The 19,310-nt window shown below is 47.7% G+C and overlaps 2 protein-coding genes across 5 annotated transcripts; both read right to left on the reverse strand.

Annotated features, from left to right (window-relative positions):
• Positions 1-341: 341 nt before the first annotated feature.
• Positions 342-9,712, reverse strand: LOC144932775 (uncharacterized). 4 transcript variants are annotated; one of them, XM_078857221.1, is made up of 5 exons: positions 9,456-9,712; positions 7,589-7,659; positions 6,144-6,239; positions 3,804-3,915; positions 1,964-2,498 (listed from the first exon to the last, which is right to left on the reverse strand). In XM_078857221.1, the coding sequence occupies exons 1-5, from the start codon at positions 9,545-9,547 to the stop codon at positions 2,054-2,056; spliced, it is 816 nt and encodes a 271-aa protein (XP_078713347.1). In that variant the 5' UTR covers positions 9,548-9,712; the 3' UTR covers positions 1,964-2,053. The 4 variants fall into 4 exon arrangements, with proteins under 4 accessions (XP_078713345.1, XP_078713347.1, XP_078713346.1 ...); XM_078857220.1 differs by having other exon boundaries at positions 1,964-2,544; positions 7,589-7,664; positions 9,456-9,701; XM_078857219.1 differs by lacking the exon at positions 3,804-3,915 and having other exon boundaries at positions 342-2,498; positions 7,589-7,664; positions 9,456-9,711.
• Positions 9,713-10,222: 510 nt separating this feature from the next.
• On the reverse strand, positions 10,223-18,712 carry MRPS28 (mitochondrial ribosomal protein S28). The gene is made up of 3 exons (XM_078857223.1): positions 18,328-18,712; positions 16,177-16,340; positions 10,223-11,360 (listed from the first exon to the last, which is right to left on the reverse strand). The coding sequence occupies exons 1-3, from the start codon at positions 18,586-18,588 to the stop codon at positions 11,195-11,197; spliced, it is 591 nt and encodes a 196-aa protein (XP_078713349.1). The 5' UTR covers positions 18,589-18,712; the 3' UTR covers positions 10,223-11,194.
• Positions 18,713-19,310: the final 598 nt, after the last annotated feature.

The raw sequence follows: 19,310 nt of genomic DNA on the forward strand, positions 1-19,310 counted from the left end.
TTGGTAATTTAATACGTGAATATAAATATTACTTTAACCCAGCAATGCCCTCCGATGTGCGAGCGAGCAGCATTATACTGTCAGCAGAGGGCGCACGTAGGCAATCATTAAAGCCCTCTTTGAACGCAATGGTGGGACAGGCAGTGGCCGACTGGGTTCATGGAATGAACTCCGTGAACTGTGCATGCAGCTCAATCTCACACAGAGCCGCAGCACCTCAGCGGTTTATCCACTTGCACAAAACTGATAAAAGTTAAATTAAGATTGTGCTTGTGAGATTTTCACCTGGTTATACAAAATAAACTTGAAACTCGATTGTGACCGGATCCACTAAACCACGTACAGAATTCAGATGTGCAGATATGGAAGGCCTTATATCTTTATTTCACTTATGTACAATAATAATATACGCCAATATATGCCGAGGAGATAAATACGTACACTTGTTCATGTAAATTATTCACTGTTGGCCACAAGCACAAAACACGCAACCGCTCACAACAGCACACATGTTTGAAAAACTGTGGACTAAAATACTGACAGTGGAAATTTTGAATTACGGTGCAATGAGCCACAGGGAAGGGATGCAGCCCTCCAACAGTTTGTTGCTGACACCGCTTCTGGCGCAAGAACCAACACCAGAATGAGCTCTCGAGAGCCAATAGAGAGGGTATTTGGCCTATTCTTCCACGCTGGCCAGACCTCTTGGAAGAGGTGGGGGTACCCACATTTTACCCCACCACACGTGGCGACCTGCCGGTCGAATAATTGTGATGAGCCCATTCATGCTGTTGGGTGCTCAGAAGCGGGGGTGGGGGGAGGGATTTTAGAGACCTTTCCCGTTGTTTCAACTTCCCTCGCCCTGAGATTGTGTTGCACCAGCCACCTCTGGGTTGCAACTCCAGTGGGCTCACCATTACACCACGGCAACATTCCTCGATACTCGATCATGTAAAATGAAATGTTCTAACAACAATATTGCATATAAGCTTTCAATACACATTGACGATTTAACGTAGAGATTTGTGGGCTGTTTTTGTCATATACACAATCAGCTATAGGAACCCGGTAGGCGTCAATACAAGCATTGTAGGACATTTATATGACTATACATTTTAGTTAATACACAAGGCAAACGTCACTATTAGTCATGTGAATGCATTTCAAATGCTTGCGATGATATACTTTTTAAAAAATTATTATAATTACAATGTGGATTTATATCGTGTCTCTAAATGCCACCCCATCTCAAGACGCTGTACAGAAACAGTAAAAAAGAAAACTACGACACAATGGAATAATACCTAACCATTGGATATCCCTTATTCCAACTGAGGCCAGTTTACCCAAGGTGGCCCTAAAACCACTTAAAACAAACAACAAAAGACACTAAAAAATGAGCAGAGCTGGTGAATGTGCTGGTAGAAAGCCCTTTCCCACGTGCATGAGGATGTAATGCTCAAATATCTGCACAAATGGGTTGACCAACACACTTGCTTTACCGCTATATTCTGAGCATCTTGAAGCCTCGCATATTTTAAAGTCTCATACATCTACTTGATCGATCCACCTTTGGCTCCACAAGAGTTAATAACATATGCCCAATATGAGTTTTAGACAGAAAAACACAGTCCAGTCATGCCCATTGGATCCGTCCTCCCATCATGCCCTGCATGTCACGTGAAATCACCGTGCTGCGTGGATAATGCGCACAGCCTTGTTTGAAACCACCGACTCGAAATAGTCAAAATCACTGCTATACTATTTTGGACATCAGCAGCGATAACAGCAGCAGCATCACCAGCAGGGCAGTGACTTGGGTTTGTCATCATTTACAGAAAGCGTGAGAAATGCTTTATCTACTTGAACCACTTGCGGCTCACCTCCAAAGCGCTGGGACTAGGAGTACGCACGACCGCGCCTAACCATTCACCGCGTGAATCTGGCCCCGCATTGCCATGCGGCTGTAAAACCACAAGGTGAAGGTGCAGTCCTGTCTTTGCTTGCAGTGGGTCGAACTTGCCGGCCTCCCGCCCTCCCACGGCGTCTTGGCTCAGGACGCGAAGTGTTTGAGCGCCGCTTCGCCGGGCAGCAGCAGCAGCTGCTGCTGCTGCGGCAACGTGGGCACGGGGCCGTGGGGCGCGGTGTGGGGGTGCAACTCCGTGGGGGCCGCCGGCGACACCCACGGCAGCCCCTGGGGGAGCAGCATGAGGCCCCAGCAGTGCAAGGGTGGCGCCATGGATGACGACGACGATGGCGTCGACGACGACGATGAGTGCACGCAGGAGGACGGGAAGGAGGAGGTGGATGAGGAGGGCGTGCCGCTCATGCGGGGAGGCCCGGCGGGCCCGGCGCAGGGCAGGCGCGACGCGAGGCCGTGCAGGTGGGCGATGAGGCGGCTCCGCAGGGGGTGCTCGCAGGCCGGGTCTCCTCCACTCGCGGGGCTGGTCATGCTCAGGTAGCGCGCCACCTCGCCCAGGCACTCCCTGAAGCCCATGCTGCGGTAGAAGTCCAAGGCCAGGGAAGTGTCGTGCAGGTAACCGCCTGTAACGGCCGATTAATAAATTCACGAACGCAAGTCTTGGAAGTATTGCCTTGCAAATCGAATTCCAAGCATGCATTTCTCCGTGAATCTTTATGCACTTTCGAGTTTTTCTTTACGTAAAGTAATATTTGAAAATTCTACGAAATTGAACAAAATATCACAATTCCAACACTTTTCTGGCAAATCCATGCCGAGTTCTGCATGAGGGGCGAATCGTGGATATTGAACTCATCGCACGCACTGGAGGTAAATATGGCTTTACTCTACTGATGATATCTAACAAGGATAAACCCAGTATACAATCGTTGCATCGTCCTATTGCTGTCGAAAATAATATGGCCACAATCTTCTTGGTTCTTTCGGTAAAGTCACGTAGAAGTTCTACGTGACTTTACCGAAAGAACCAAGAAGATGAATCCCTGCAGTCACGAAAGCTTTAAATCGAAATATGGCCACAAGTTTGACACCTGGTGGACTATAACAAGGATGTGCCCATTATCCATGCACTTTTGTGACGTCTTGTGGCATGCTGGGAAAACCATGCTCATGGTCCACAATTATAGCAAATTCTGTTTTGTAAATGAGCATTGTGTGTATTATAATTATTACTCTAATTTGTTTGCAGATTGTATGTACGTCTCTGGTGAAATTGTCGCCATAATAATTTACATCTGTAAGGCGCATATCATCCATACATCCCAACGCACGCCGCGTATAGAAATCAGGAAATAAACAGAACCAGGGTCAAGGACCAGAACGAGGGAGTGCAGGCCAATTTAAAGCGGCGAGTTTTCAAAACACAACTTAAACATCTCTAACGACTCTGATTGTCTCATCACCAAAGGCAAAGCATCCAATAGTCTGGAAGCTGCACTGGCAAAAGCCCAATCACCCAAGTAAATGACCCATGCAGTGCGAGAATAGATTAACCGCAGGCCTCAGTTTCTCACTGCGGGCCACTGGCGGCCCGTGATGGCCTTTAGCGTGCACCCTGGCCCGCCGACAATACACAAATGGTGAAAACATCCCCCACCATCATCATCATCACCGTGCCGATGTCAAACCCAACAATGGTTTCAAATGTGTGGGCAGCCCTCACACTGCTGACATCTTATCGGCGACAGTGGCCAGGCTCCGATCATTAGTGAAGAACGCTGTAATAATACTGGATGGGTGCGCCGGGCGACAAAAATATTTCCCGTGCCGCCGTCCCGGATGGAGGCGGCCCGAGCGAAGCCCCTAGAGGGGCAGTGTTTACCGGCTGCTGCCCCGCACGAGTGCAGTTCCTTGAGGTGGTCCACAGTCATCTGCAGGATTTCGGCTTTCTCCAGCTTGCCGCGCTCCTGCGTCGTTACCCCGGCACCGGACGCCTGTGGCACACGAGGAGTTGGCCGATATTTTTTTGGTCGATTGATTGCAATCGTTTAAACTTGTTGAGATCCCCGTTTTATCGCACGTCTCTCTCTCTCTTAGTTTTTTGTTTGTTAGAGGAAGACCTGTGATACACTGAGTACATCAAACAGCAGGACGGATACGCACTATTCGTAGAGGAACTCACGTTGGGATTGTTGGGAGGCGTGTAGAGGTTTTGAAATTAATTCGTGTTTGTGATTTCTCACTGTTATTTTACTGGGGTGTCTATAAACGGATCGCCCTGTGCGTTAACCTCGGGTTTTACCCGGGAACATCCCACTGAGTCTCATGGCTCTTCTTCAGGAGGGTCCTGCCACGCTTTCGCAATAGAATACGATGGTTGCTATGTACACAGTAATCACGATTGAGTCATTTACAAGTAGATGTCCACATTTGGCTAAAAATGTGGACTGCACCGGCACGCAATGGCCGAATCTTGCTAATTATAGCCGTGGCACCTTTAATGTCCAATGTGAAGCAGACGGCCCCCTTCCCCCACTGTCGGCGGCTTTGCTCTGTAACCCCGCATCGCATCGACCGACAAAGGTTTTGCGCGTGTGTAAAGGTGTTTTTGGGCGAAGATGCGCCATTCCCATGCAGTTAGCCGGTAGTACCGGCCACATGCCAATAGGGGGCAGAAGAGGGGCTGGGCCCCAGTGCTAAGAGACGATGGTCCATAGGGCCCAACGGTTACCCCTATGGAACGGCATGTCCAGAGGTACAGACCCCAGACCCCAGGAGGGAGCTGGGGGATGACATCATCCCCAGGTCCTTCTGGAAGGTTCATGAAGGAAGGTGTGACTGGGGCGGAGCGAGCCACGGCCCTGCATAAAAGCCGGAACCCTGAACGGTCCCGGCAGTCGTCGTTCACCCGAAGATTGAAGAGCCTCCAGAAGAGAAGAGCCCAAGGGCAGAGCCGTACCCCTGGCTAGGGTCGGCTCGAGCTTATACCCGTGAAGACCCAAGCTTCATCCAAGACGGAGTGAGGTTAGCCAGTGAGAGGCGTGTTAGTCCAGAGGGGCTCCCTCCTTAGTGTATCGGGTGTGAGGGGCCGTTACCCCTCTGTGTTAAGGATTTATTGTTAAATAAATTCCGTGTTGCCTCAAGAAACTCTCCTCTAGTTATATAAGATCTTGTCTCTTGGACTTCCCTTTACTCGATACAGTAAATTTGGCTGTGACGGTCCCACCTGTGTTGCCTCCGAAACGTCCTGATTTAATTGATTTATTTTCATTTATTATTATTTTACTTCTATTTTTTACCTACGTGACTTCATCGAAAAACATAAGAGTATCAATCCTTGCAGTCACGAAAGCTTCAAATCTAGAATCTCCTCTAGTTATTTAACCTGGCTGGTCCGGATGTTTTGTGACCCCCTCCCATTGAATTCTCTAACACGTATTATTTTAGCAAACAATGTTTCTTTAAAACAGAAACGACGAATGTGCAAAGGAAAAACAAGTTAGGGGTCAATTAATTGGGCGGGTCACAAGACATCTGGGCCACGCTGTACAGTACATTATATCGTGGACCATATCGCGAACCGCTACTGACTGCGCTCCTTCAAAGGAAGAATCGCGATACAAGACAAACTCTCTCCTTGAAGCCCTCTAGTCGTGGCTAGCAGACCTCCACATTAATATCTAGCCCCTGAACGTATCGCTGCTGCCATCATGCGTAGGACTGGCATGGCATGAGTGCACCATTCAATCAGAGGAGGGGGGGGGCAATATAAATCAGTGGGGTATCAATAAATGGATCGCCCTGTATTTATTATTAATCTTGAGTTGTTGTTGTTCACAGCAAGGCCGTAATTATAAATATGCTCTTAATGTCCCCCCAAATATATTGCTATAAAATAGATTTCTGTTTATATGATTGTGGTGATGGTTGTACTTTATTAATCCCTAATCTCTGCCATTACATACAATGAAACAAGAAAAGGTAAAAAAAAGAGAAAAACAGAGCAATGTAATACAATAAACTATTCGACATTATTGTAAAAAATAAATAAAAAGTCCATCCCATGTGTTAGTGAAATTTGTAATATTTTGGCAGGAAATGGCAGGAAATTCGTTTTCAAATTTCGATTATTTTTTTTCTGGGGGGGGACCCCCAGAACCCCCTGGAGGATTTGGTCCCACCCCAATGTTGACTCCATAGTTACGGCCTTGGTTCACAGCACCTGCTGTTGCTGCTGTAGGAAGGCCGTGGGCTGCAGGAGATGGTGCAGCTCCGACAGGCAGTTGTTGATGCGATCCCGGCGGCGTTTCTCGATGACCTGCCGGGGAACACGCGCCACGTCTCACGGGCTCCGAACGGGCCGCCCTCTTAGACCATCCACTGCTGGATGAGGGCCTTCCCCAACCCCCCCCCCCGCCGCATGGCTCGTGGCGATTGTTTAACTCGCCAGGTCATTTACTTGTCCTGTTATGTATCCAGCAGCAAACCGCAGCTACACCCCAAGGGGGCGTCCATAAATGACGTCACGCGATTTTGGACGATTTTTGACCCCCCCCCCGTCGTCACACGGAGTGACAAAAAGTCAGACCCTCCCCTAAAATATGACGTCACAAAGCTCTGCCCCCCCCCCAAATAAAACATGCTTCAAATCGCTTTAAACTATTGTCATTGTAGTGCGTATTTAATGTGGCGCTGCACTCTGATGTTGTAGGAGAAAACATATATTAAAAAGTAAATTTAATTAAGTAGAACGTGTTGTCTATATTTATTTAAAGTTGCGCATTTTGATGTGACGTCACATTTCTCAACCCCCCCTCCCCCTTGTCACACATCGTCACACATCGTCACAAATATCTGACCTCCCCCCCCCCTAGGTGCGTGACGTCATTTATGGACGGCCCCAAGAAAAACATTTGTTTTTGCTCCGACCGAGATGCTCGGAGAGGGAAAGTACTGACACCACCGTGAGACGTTGGGAGCGCCTCAACATTTCGCCCCTCCGGTTGTCCGCTCACACCTTGAGTGTGGCAACTCGTGACATCAACTCTTACGCATGTGCACGCACAGCCCTTGTGTCAATCCACTGCTGGACAAGGGCATCTCCGCACCATGCGATTTTTGGCCTTCACCATGCTGGTCAGTGCGGGGGGGGGGGCTAAGGCGAGGGAGCATAGGAACAGAGTGGTATTGTGGCTTTTGTTGCACTGCCCTCTGCTGCCCATAACAAAGCCTCCACAGTTGCCGATGTCACCAGTTTCATGCATGGTGGTCGACCAATCCAAGCACCGTCCAGACTCAATCCTGCTTACTTTTCAATATCCAATGAGATTGGACACATTCCGGGTGACCATATGCCACATGTCGTGTTATTGCAAGGCCCGCGGGCCACTGGTGGACCCCGACGGCCTTTAGCCCGGCCCCTGACGTGCGGCCCCCGACAATACACAAATGTAAAACCACCCCCCCCCCCACATCATCATCGTGCTGTCAAACGTCAGTGGTTTAAAATGTGTGTGCGCGCCCTCACACTGATAATGTCTTATCGGCGAAAGTGCCCCCCCCCCAGCCCCCTCTGAAAATGAGTGAAGAACCACTATATTATTGGGACAACTTCTCTCCACCCTCCATCCCCGAACGACCCCCTCCGCACCCGTCCTACGCGCTCACCCCACGCCGCTGCTTGCGAGCTATCGCTTGGAAGGCGGCGCTGGGAGAGAGGCACCGCGACTGCGGGTGGCCTGCCCTGCAGCACAGGGAGAGAGGCACGAAGGGCAAGAGGGCGCCCTGGTTAGTCGGCCGCACACCGCAGGGGCAAGGCACTCGACAGAGGCGGCGGTGTGACCAGCCGCTCACTGAAGATCCCAGCAGCAACGGCGCTCTTCGTCCGCACGCATTGTCCAGCGTGGTGGTGAAGCGTGGCCAATCCCTGTCACCGATAGGACTTGGAAAGGCATCCATCCAGGAGTGGATTGACAAAGGGGCTGTAGGTATATATATTTTTCCGCTATGGGTTACAGATGTTATTACAAGACAATGCTTATTTGGTTAATCCGTACTGCTGATGAGACAGCTAATGTCGAAACCGGCCCCGAGTTTGCTTGTATCAAACCAATGATGCTGAAACCTCCCGCCCCCCCAGAATGCTATGTAGCTGATGGGATCTGTAAAACAAATAAAAAGTAAATTGTTTCTAGATTTGAAGCTTTCGTGACTGCAAGGAATCATACTCTTTGTGTTTTTTTGGTTTGTAATGTAAATTTTGATTGTGAGAAAAATAAATAAATAATTCTCATCATTCCCATATCTGTCCCTCCAGATAAAAACAAATCAAAGCAATTTTTTATATCTCATTGAACCACACGGCCTTATGGGAGTGCATCATTTTCAGCAGGAATGTTTCACTCAAAACCGGCAACACTCTGGACAGGTTTCGACATCCAACGTCTCGTCTGTGAGAGAAAGAGCTTTACAGCTCATCGGATTCCTCCGGTAATAAATACAACATTCTGATTCCGATTCGGATGGATAGCACGCCGCCATGCGGGCCTCTATGAGTATCGCCAACCTTCTGACATTGACCATAACTCCTGCCACACATTAAAGATCCCCCGCATAGCCTTTTAACATTGCCCGAGCACAAGTGCTGTTAGCGAGCACCTATTAATGCCGACACTACACAAGAGGGAGTGGGTGGCTAAGCACCACGCCCGGCGGCCTTTGTCTCCCCAATGGCGATGTTTACACTCTGCTCACACACACATACCGGATTATATGACGCATCTCTAACGTTGGATTTGAAACACAGGCGAGGAAAGTGCGCCTTCTAATCCGGAGCAAAGTTACATATAACGAGACGCGGAGCCTATTTGACAATGACAAAGCCATGCACAATCCACTGCTGGATTAGAAGCATTGTATGGCAGTGCGGGTCGGCGGGGTTATATCACCATACTTCACCACACCAGTCAGAGCGGTGATGAAGGTGGAGAGAGGGGGCCGTGAAATTGGCAGCATAGAAGTACAACATGTTGCTGCATTGCCCTCCGCTGTGCGCGACGTCACTCAGCAGCAGCAGCAGCAGCCTATAATACCTATCCCATGCAGGCTCCCATGCAACCGCTAAGCAGGTTGGAGCCTGCTTCGCCTCCGACATGTGATGAGGTCGGACGCACTCCGACCAGTGGTCACAGGCAACGATGCACGCAGCAAACATCACCCATCAAGGACTGTGCATGTCCAACTCCGCTTGAGAAGCGTGGGTTAAGCAATGTCGCGGGGGGGGGGTCAGTACCCCCCCAACCCCCCCCCCCCCCCCCAGCTGAAGGCTAAGCCATCCGAAGGTATTTTCTTCTTAAAACGTTGGTACAGCCTCTACTCACACGTGGGTTGAGAGCTGGAGCAGAATAATGACAAAATCATTCCACATCGTTAATCATTCGGTTTAGTGTTGAATAACATTGGCATTTGTCACCTTCCCCCCCCTCCCCTTTAAACAAGGTCACGCTACAGGGCTATGTGGAGGTGTGACGCTTACCTGCTCCTCATGCTGCCACTGCTCCTGTGGGCAGCCCCCCCTTTGAGCTGACAATCCACAGGGCAGCGACCCGCTTCATACACTGCCTTCATGCTCCCGGCTCCCAAACTTCACGAACAATCTTACAGAATGCGCGTCTCTCTGCTCTCCTGCCTGCTCCGCCCTGCCAGCGCGCGCGCGCGGGTGTGTGTGGCGTTAAATCACGCTCCTGCACCTAACATAACTTTTTTCACGGTTTTTGGGTGGGCTCCAGCCCACCCCCTGGGACAATTCTGAATAATCGTCGTGCACACAGAGGGAGGGAAGAGAGGCGGTTCCAGCATGTATTATGCGGATGTTCCCAATCGCCAGCATAGCCAAGCAGTGGCTGACGCATGCTACTACCCCCGGCAGCATAGCTGCAAACAGCAGTACACCAGATTGAAATACAAACGCAATCACCCAAATGTATTTTCACGTTGACAATGTGCAATTTATATTAGACTTAGTACAAAAAAAAGATAATTAATATTTACGTCACTTTTAGAGCCAATGAGCAAATCAGCCTGGATGTGTGTGTGATCTAAACAGGTATCAGAAGCTAAGCAGATTTGAGCCTGGACAGGGTCTTGGGATGGGCGATCACCAATCGTGAAGTACGGTCAAATAAACTGAACACACAGCGTGGCCTAGGGAGGCACTCACCCAGCAGCAGCAGTGGACAGACAAAAGCGCTGAATCTCCAAGCACCGTACATACACAGCATAATAGTTTTTTTTTGTTAAACAAGTCATTTTTATTTTTGCTTACAACAGCACTTAAGTAGACTCGAAATTAACCCGTAGGCTTTCGCAGACAATATAATTCAACCAGCAACATCAAGCCTTGCGATGCTGGTTGTGATCACTAAGCGAAATGTCATACCCAATTGTAAATGTTATGGGTTTGCTCTCCGGCACACACCGACATGCTGAAGTAGTAACATACTGGCAGGTTCTGTTCAAGTGACAAACCTTACCGATTGGCTGTGTCAGATGGAGCTGGGTATACGATACATTTACACGTTTTAATAAAAAACCTCAGAATTTCACCGCTGCTTATTTTAGATGAAGCTGTGCATGTGACTCTGTTGATTGCATAACAATTCCAATGCCACTTTTACAAGTAGAATGAACCAGTTTAATGCAATCTATTTGATTAACCAGTTCATGCAAAGCTGGATACAATTACTTAAATATGGACAGGTATAACCTACTGCATAAAGGTAGCTAATCTTTTAGAATGCTTTAGTGAAAACGCCATCATTCTTGAATGTAAGGGAGCTTTTGTCTACATCACCAGCTGTTCGCATCATGCTTTGGTTTACACACAAATATGAAGACTGTGCAGTACACTATTACATAGAGATGACTTTACTTAAAGTTTTATTTTGCAATTGGAACTGACCTTCAACACATGTTGCTTCAAAACAACTCAATAACAATGACATTTCTTTGTCTAATATGTTGCAGCTGTACAAAATCTATAACTGTAAAAAACAGAAAATATTCAGTCCATCGACAAGGTCCATTTGTGTCTTCGGTACGGTCTTCTCAACATCTCCGTGGGTGAGGCAAGCAGCGCGCCAGGCAGGTGGGCAGCGAGTCCCCCCCCCACTCTGCAGGCTACCTCGACAGCCCCCAGGGTCAGCAGACGTACAGACACACGCACGGACGGATGGATGGACGGACGGATGGACGGACAGACGCACGCACGGCTGATCACGCCGCCTCCCCCTTGCTCTCTTGCGGGTCGCGGGACTCAACGAGCCCCAGCAATGCGGCGTCGGCTTCCAGGAGCGTCGTGTCCGTCTTGGCACCGAGGAACCGTGCCGTCATCTCCAGGTCGATGAGCCGGAGACGGACCCGCGCGCCACGTTGGTATTTCCTGAGACACAGAGGGAACGCCCGATGAAATTAATGGGCGCGCAATGATGCATCGGTTAATCCATTAAAAGTTGATTCGTACGCTCAAGGGGCACGCATAGAACCGTAGCGAGAAACGACGATCAATGTAAAATGTATCCTAGGTTAATGGCATGAACAAAAGTGTACAAACGAGGCAGAAAAAAAGAGAAAATGTAAACGAGATGATACAAATTTGAATAGAATCCCGACCCTCGATTTGTTTAAGGAGCGAATTATTCAACGCCTAAATTTGCATTGGAGAACCGATTCATCCAAGTCACCCAGGGGCAATTGTTATTTTATTAGAATTCAGGGCAAATGTTATGTATAAATTATAGCATTTTCAATCTATTGCTGTTTGGAAATATTACAAACTATTCGAACACACTTATAATTTATTAGCAATCCAGACCGAGGTGATTATTAATTGCATGCCATGGTGTTTTGTTTCTGTACAATGATGACCACCACACAAAGATTTTTTATTTATTTTAAGTTTCACAATGCACAGACACGGTCCGCTGAGTTCCCCAAGCTAAAGCTGCATAAAGAATGATTTAAATTTTCATTAAACCATATCAATTGGGATTTACAATCCATCCCATACTTTCCAGCAAATGGCAAACTTAAGCCCTGACAATAAAATCCCGTCGGGTATGATGCATGTGGGTAGATATACCGATGGCCTCCTGAGCAGAATTAATTTAACACCGCGTACGTCGACTCTCAATCACCTGACGCTGCACAACTCTCTGTTCCGCTCATTCGCAGTCTGATCAGGTCTGCCCCAGTATCCAGCTAAATGCTACCGATGGTTCTCTCCCAGTGTTATCGTGGGGAAGCAGCAGCAGCAGCCCCGCACTAGCGCAAGTGACAGGTGCTCACTCGAACACCCGTGATTGTCACGATCGTGTTTCCAGGCTGGCAGGGTGGAGTTCGAACTCTGGCATTAAGGCGATAAAATATACCTGGCCGAGGACCACTCACAGCGCCCGTTAAAATATTAGAATCAGAATATTTATATATACTGGAGGAATCCGATAGGCTATAAAGCTCTTTTTCGCATATATCCAGTAGGGGCCGGTCAGAAAGCTACTACAACAAATAATACAAAACACCATAGGAATGCGAAGTATAGAAAAGAAAAGCAAACACACACAAAATGTGTTTTTATTTTACCAAAGCCCACTGAGCTATTAGCTTCTTTCTCAGAAGCGATCTGGCCACTAATGATAGCTCAACGAAGTGGCTCATCATGTAAAAAAGGTGTCAGTTTTGTTGCCAGATAAAAGGGTAAAAAACCAATTATCATATTTTTTACTGGCAAATGAGGTTCCAATGGTGTAAATGCTTCACCCCGAGCTCTCATACTCTGATGGTGCATTGTCTTTGAGTTGTGCGCCTTTTGGCGTCATCTGGTCCAACACCATGTGAGACTAGGCTCTAAGGAAAGCTGTATCGGGTGTGGACCAATCAACTTCAAGGACAGTGCATACATTATCAGCGTTATGTTTTTTGTTTGCATTATGACTGCAGGTATTGTGGTCTATGCAAACATGACTCCTTGTAAAAAAGGTGTCAGTTTTGTTGCCAGATAAAAGGGTAAAAAAACAATTATCATGTAAAACCGTTCAGAGAAACTCTGAAGATGAAACATTTATAACGCTCCTCAACCAGACTGCTGTGATTTTGCTGCATACAACGGCATTTCCACTTAAAATAATTTGAATATTAAAAAAAAAATATGCCACTTAATAAATGTAAAAGCGCTTCACGGGGTCTAACTTTACCAAGCAAGTACGCACGCACTTAACGCGGACGCGAAAATGATGATGAATGTGAATGGGCCCCCTTAAACACTTTGATATTAAAATGCCTGGCAAGGGTAAAAGTTCACCCAAGGCTAATGTGCTTTGGACGAGGCGCTTTGATCCCATGGAAGCTGCAGTCGGGCACGGACGTCACGCAGCCCCGGCCGCCCACTCCACGCCAAAAACCTTGGCTACCTCTTTGTTTCTGTTCTTTCACGACTCAATGTGCCGGCTGCACTCTCCGCGCCGAACAAAGCTGCCAGGCGTGCGCTAAGAGCGGGCGCAGTGTGGGAAATGTGGAGGTGGTACAGAGCCAGCGTTGTGTGCGCACAGTCGCAGGCAGGAAGGCTGGGATAATTATAGATAAAAAAAACCATTGACTCATTTTGTACAAAAGACTCATAAAAAATCAACCCCAACTGCAGTGTAACACACAATGTGCATTTTCATGCTTTAATTAAACCAACCAATTCTGCTAGAGTGGAATGTATTTTTCATACATTACAAAAATGTTAATTACCGACGATGAATGTATAATAGAAACATCTACATCTGAAATCCTATTTATACACTTACTGGATAGCAATAAACGTCAAAATATTTTAACGCTATTTAACGTATACTACACGTCCAAATTATTCAAGTGTAATTTAAATTTATCATGCTACGGAATTTGGGACTCGAGGATTGAAAGTGACAGAGTTTGACGATATCTTAAAAGTATTTTTTTTATATTAAAACTTAATTAAGGATAATTACAAACAATTACAGGGGTAAGTGTGATGTGGAAGCTTTTATAATAACCCACAGGCCTAGTACGCACAAACATAAAGCAAATAAAGACGATTTCTCTAATTAGCAAAGATTCATTTTGAGTAGACAAAATATATTCATGCGATTACACACAGTGTGAGGCAAGTCACCACCTGAAACTGCATGGGTTCTGTCATTTTATTTCCTAAACATGCATGCCATAATTATCAAATTCCAGAAACATGATATCTTTGTCGGTAGGGAAAATACTGGCTGGTTGACTAGGAGTGTATCGCAGAAGTTAGCGCAATGCACTTTGCACCCGACAAAACTGTGTTTTACTCCTAGCCACGGCCAACATCAAAGGGCGAGTGATTTCCTAACCAGTCCTGAGCCCTCTTAACCAATCCTCAATAAGCAGCGTGGTGAAATACGGTCAAACAAGCCATAGGACCCACACAGCGTCAGAAGGTCTTCATTCAGCAATAGATTGAGAAATGGTTGTTAATTAATACATTAAAAAAAACTTCGTGCATGCCTTCCCCCATTCATCATGTAAAAAAAAACCTAGCCTTTCTGAAAGAAAAAAACCCACCCTTATATCAGAACAGCTAGGAGGCAGACCTTTGTTTTCTCACCTGCAACTACCCAAAGACACCATGATCAAAGCCAAGACGGGAACACAAGGGTATCATTCCAGTGAGGTCCGAGACCTCTTTTCTTTTATTCTCTGCCTCCCTAAGATCTAAAACGGACCAATGCTACTGCTTCAGGAGGAACAAGTCAAAACACGCTCTGTTCGTAGCGCCGGGCGTGATCGCGTTAAAAACAAGGACCCCTCTTGATCGGAGCTTCAAACCGCCACACTTCTTGCGGGTAGAGGGCGTCATTCGGTAGCAAGCGTCTGCATCCTGCTCAGACGTGAAGCCTGTAAGGCCTCACCAACAGCCAAATTCTCTCACATGAGAGGCACAGAAAAAATACAGTTGTGTACTGAGGGTGCAACAATTGAGTTCCCAGACTTGATAATAATTTTGGAAACTGCATCGGATGGTAGATCCCCTCATGAGTATAGCCATGACATGAACCCATTATATGCAACATACATGAAAATAAATGAATAATTATTGCACACATGATTCAATGGGCATAATTGTGAAATAAAGAATCGATAATGAGGCAATGCATCGTTTCACCTCTATTACATATTGCACTCCTCAGAAACCTTACAGAGCCTTTCCAACTCTTTTTAAATTAAATAATTATTTTTGCTGTTCCTTATTCTATGCATATTTACATGTTACATATTTACATCAAATTATAGCACCCACCCACCAAATTTACCACCTCTCACCCTACTCTGATTAATAAAATATGATTACAGTACCATCATTCATCTGTCCTTCAGGGACATCTTTGACCTCTAAAACACAAGGTACGATAAAACATTTTTACTGCAAACTATCTGTAAACTCAATGGTTGGGCATGTGTACAAAATGTAACCAACTTTGTGTTATCCAGTCGTGCGATTATAAGTGTAAAAGGCAGCAGTGACTCAATTCATATTTAAGATTAGCCAAAACATTGAACTCAACAAAAATATTCCAAATCATACGAATCTAACGAGCACTGGCCAATTGTAGTTTTACAGGCAATAGAACTAATAATCTCTATGCTTTAAATGCCTGCTGTGATAAATCAATACAGTGGCATGCCCGGGAAAATGAGTACAATTAAGTTATATAAATCAAGGCAACTGAGACACTTCAGTGTTATCTCTCTACTTCCAGAAAGAACAGCGTGTATTGTTAACAAAGGCTGCCATTGTATTCACTCTTGATTTCAACTAAGTACCGGTTATATCTCAACCAGCATAAAACTAAAACACTATTAATTGGGCACGTAACAATTTATCAATTAAAACATATATTTGCACTTCCAATACACGTGTCAAATCGTGCATGTGGCAGCCAATTATTTGTGATTTATGAAAACGATGTGCATATGCTCCAATTAGGCTTAATGGAACAAATGGAACTGTATGCCTGAGACAGTGCAAATTAAAGTGGCCAAAAAATAACCGATTCTTCAAACCGCAACCCCCACACCCAACAGTGTTGGGGTTGCGGTTTGAAGAATCAATTATTGGGGGAATAGTTACACGCTCTTGCTACATGCACTTGTTTATGAAATGCCCGGGGTTGTGCTCCGAGCAGCAGCATGGGACTCACTCTCCGTCCACGGCGGGGCGCTGACACACGCAGTGGAACTTCCCCCCAAAGTCGATGTACAGCTCATTCTCCACCACGTGGAAGATGCGTCCCAGAACGAACTTGTCCTTGGCAGGGCCGAGCTGCATGAGCGGGGACTTGCGCAGCATCTCGGCAAACGTCTCCTGCACTCGCCCGACGCGCAGTTCGTGAAAGTAAATGGAAAAAACGTTGCGTTACACCCGCACATCTATGTTCAAATTGCAAACAGAAATATGGCTTTATTAATTTGGCTCTCTCAGCAAATACCATATTAGTACACAAATGTATTCTAAAATAATTTGTATTCATTATTTTCCAGTTACCAACCCAAGCTGTAACATAGAAACACAACTAAATATTAATAAACCTAAACTAATTAGGAAGCATTGAAAAGAGAATGTGTTTCCAGCATAAACAGCGTGAATTAATAACATCCTGTCGCCCAGACATTAAACATTGCCAACAGCGAACTTAATGAAACCAATGTTGAATGTAATTTCTATTTTACATTAATTTACTCACAAGAAAGCTCAGTGCAGCTCATGTTACATTAACAGAAATTACTTTAAGTAACATGTTATTGTGGCTGGAAATATAACCAAGTCGTGACTTTCTGGAAAATATATTTTACATAAGCAGACAGCAGCAACGGTATAATTTACTGTGCACTTTAGAGGTATAGTAAAGGGAATATCCACATTATCAAAACATTATTCGATGTAGGACAATACAAATTTGAGGGTTTAAACAAAAACATTTCTAGAATAGTGTTCATGTGATCCGTTAAATGTAGATTAGTCACTTTAAAGCCTCGGAATTTCCCTGTGTATTATAATAATTATAATATTTTACAGGGATTAGTCGATCCACCGCTGCATGAGGGCCTTCTCTGGCGTGTCAGGCATGGGGATTGTATGACCATACATCACCACAATGGTCAATGCGGCTTGGTGAATGGATGTCTCAGACCAGTTCAGGCATCGCTGCACTCATGTTAAGCGAACAGAAATCGAACGCCAATATTGTGTAGAGCGCAGTGCGCTAACCACTCCACCCCCTGCAGGTACCAATTTGAAAATGCAATAAGTCTTATTGGTGAAGACAGTGCCATCTACTGCTTCGTAAAGTTTACACCGGTACGTATTGGGAAGTGACCTCGGTATCTTGAACTTCATTCAATCTTTCAGTATGCGCGAACCCACGCAGTCACTATGCACAGATCTCATCGCAAAGCAACCTCGTGCCCTTCACCAGCATTGGATCTCAATAAAGCCCGACTTTGCTGATGAGACGTTGAATGTCGAAACCAGTCATACCTGTCAACCCATACGGTCTACCCGTATTCTTGTACAGGAAAATAGAGCTTTCAGGTCCATACGGCGTACAGCAGTTTCAATACGGGCACAAGTTTGTGTTGTCTGTTTGTGTTTCTCCCGTGTGATCGGACTTTGTAGGATGAACGCTGAGATTCACGAGGGCCACGGGGTGACCAATAAGGTCTGAATTTGTCTGTAACGAGGTAGGGCACTGATAAGGGGATGACAGCTATGAAACCTGCGCCAAGAGCTTGCTTGTGTTGAACCAATGCTGCTGAAATGACGCACTCTCATTAGGCCGTGTGGTCGCCGTGCAAATTAATTGTATGTTTCTTCCAACTTATTTTTGTTAACTTGGGGCTTTCGTGACTGCAGGAATCCATACTCTTTGGTTCTTTCGGTAAAGCCACGTAGGTAGAAAATAAAATAAAAACATAAAAACCTACGTGACTTTACCGAAAGAAACAAAGAGTATTATATTTGTTACTCGTATTTTACCACAGCGACGCGAATGATTATCTGGTGAATTAAAAGTCTCCCCAGAACTCGAAAAAGCTCAGCAGAGGCCGGGCCCCGGGTGAGTGACCGCCGAGCAGGTGGCCGAGGGGCAGCGTGGTGAGGGCAGCGTGGTGTGGGCAGTACACCAACATTGTATGATCGACACCGCATTTAGATGCCCCCTGCGAGTATGCGCTCCCCCTGGACCAGCGTGGTGAAGTATGGTCAAACAACCCCCGCGACCAACGTACAGACGGGGGCCGTCATCCAGCAGATTGATTTCGAAGCGGGGTCTGAGCGTGAACTTGCGAGTCACCTTGTCCTTGCCGGGGGTCTGCCGCGAGTGTCTGTCCCACGCCGCCGCGAAGCCAGGCTGCACGGCCCCTGCTGCTGCCCCTGCTGCTGCCGCCTCGTCTCCTCCGCTAGCCGCCAGGCCGCTCTCTCGGCGCCTCGCCCCGGGCCCGGGGAGACCGCGGGGCTGCCTCAACCTCGCCCCGGCGCCGCACGCCCAGCGCGGAGCCGCCTTCCCCGCCGCCACAGACATCATCCTCATCCCTATCACCGCAGACATCGACATCGCCGCCGGCTTAACAGATACCTGTGAGGGGAAAGCGCTGTTAGCGAGCGCCACAAATCAACCACCACCACCAACAAGCGAGCACGCAAGGTCGCTTCACTGCACGCCGTGGGATGCCGCGTCTATAAAGGAGACACGGTGCAAGTGGCGGCCATGTTAGGTAAGGAAGCCCCCCCTACCCCCCCATCCCCCCCTACCCCCCCCTATCCCCTCCCTACCCCCCCCTATCCCCTCCCTACCCCCCTACCCCCTCCCTACCCCCCCTATCCCCTCCCTACCCCCCCCTATCCCCTCCCTACCCCCCCCTATCCCCCCCTATCCCCCCCTACCCCCCCATCCCCCCCCTACCCCCCCCCCATCCCCCCCCCTACCCCCCCCACCCCCCCCCCTACCCCCCCCACCCCCCCCTACCCCCCCCACCCCCCCCTACCCCCCCCATCCCCCCCCTACCCCCCCCTACCCCCCCATCCCCCCCCCCTACCCCCCCATCCCCCCCCCTACCCCCCCATCCCCCCCCCTACCCCCCCATCCCCCCCCCTACCCCCCCACCCCCCCCCTACCCCCCCCACCCCCCCCCCTACCCCCCCCACCCCCCCCCTACCCCCCCCACCCCCCCCTACCCCCCCCATCCCCCCCCTACCCCCCCCATCCCCCCCCCTACCCCCCCCTCCCCCCCCTACCCCCCCCTCCCCCCCCTACCCCCCCCATCCCCCCCCTATCCC

The sequence above is a fragment of the Lampetra fluviatilis genome, chromosome 5 (genome assembly GCF_964198595.1).
Source record: "Lampetra fluviatilis chromosome 5, kcLamFluv1.1, whole genome shotgun sequence".
NCBI lineage: Eukaryota > Metazoa > Chordata > Hyperoartia > Petromyzontiformes > Petromyzontidae > Lampetra > Lampetra fluviatilis.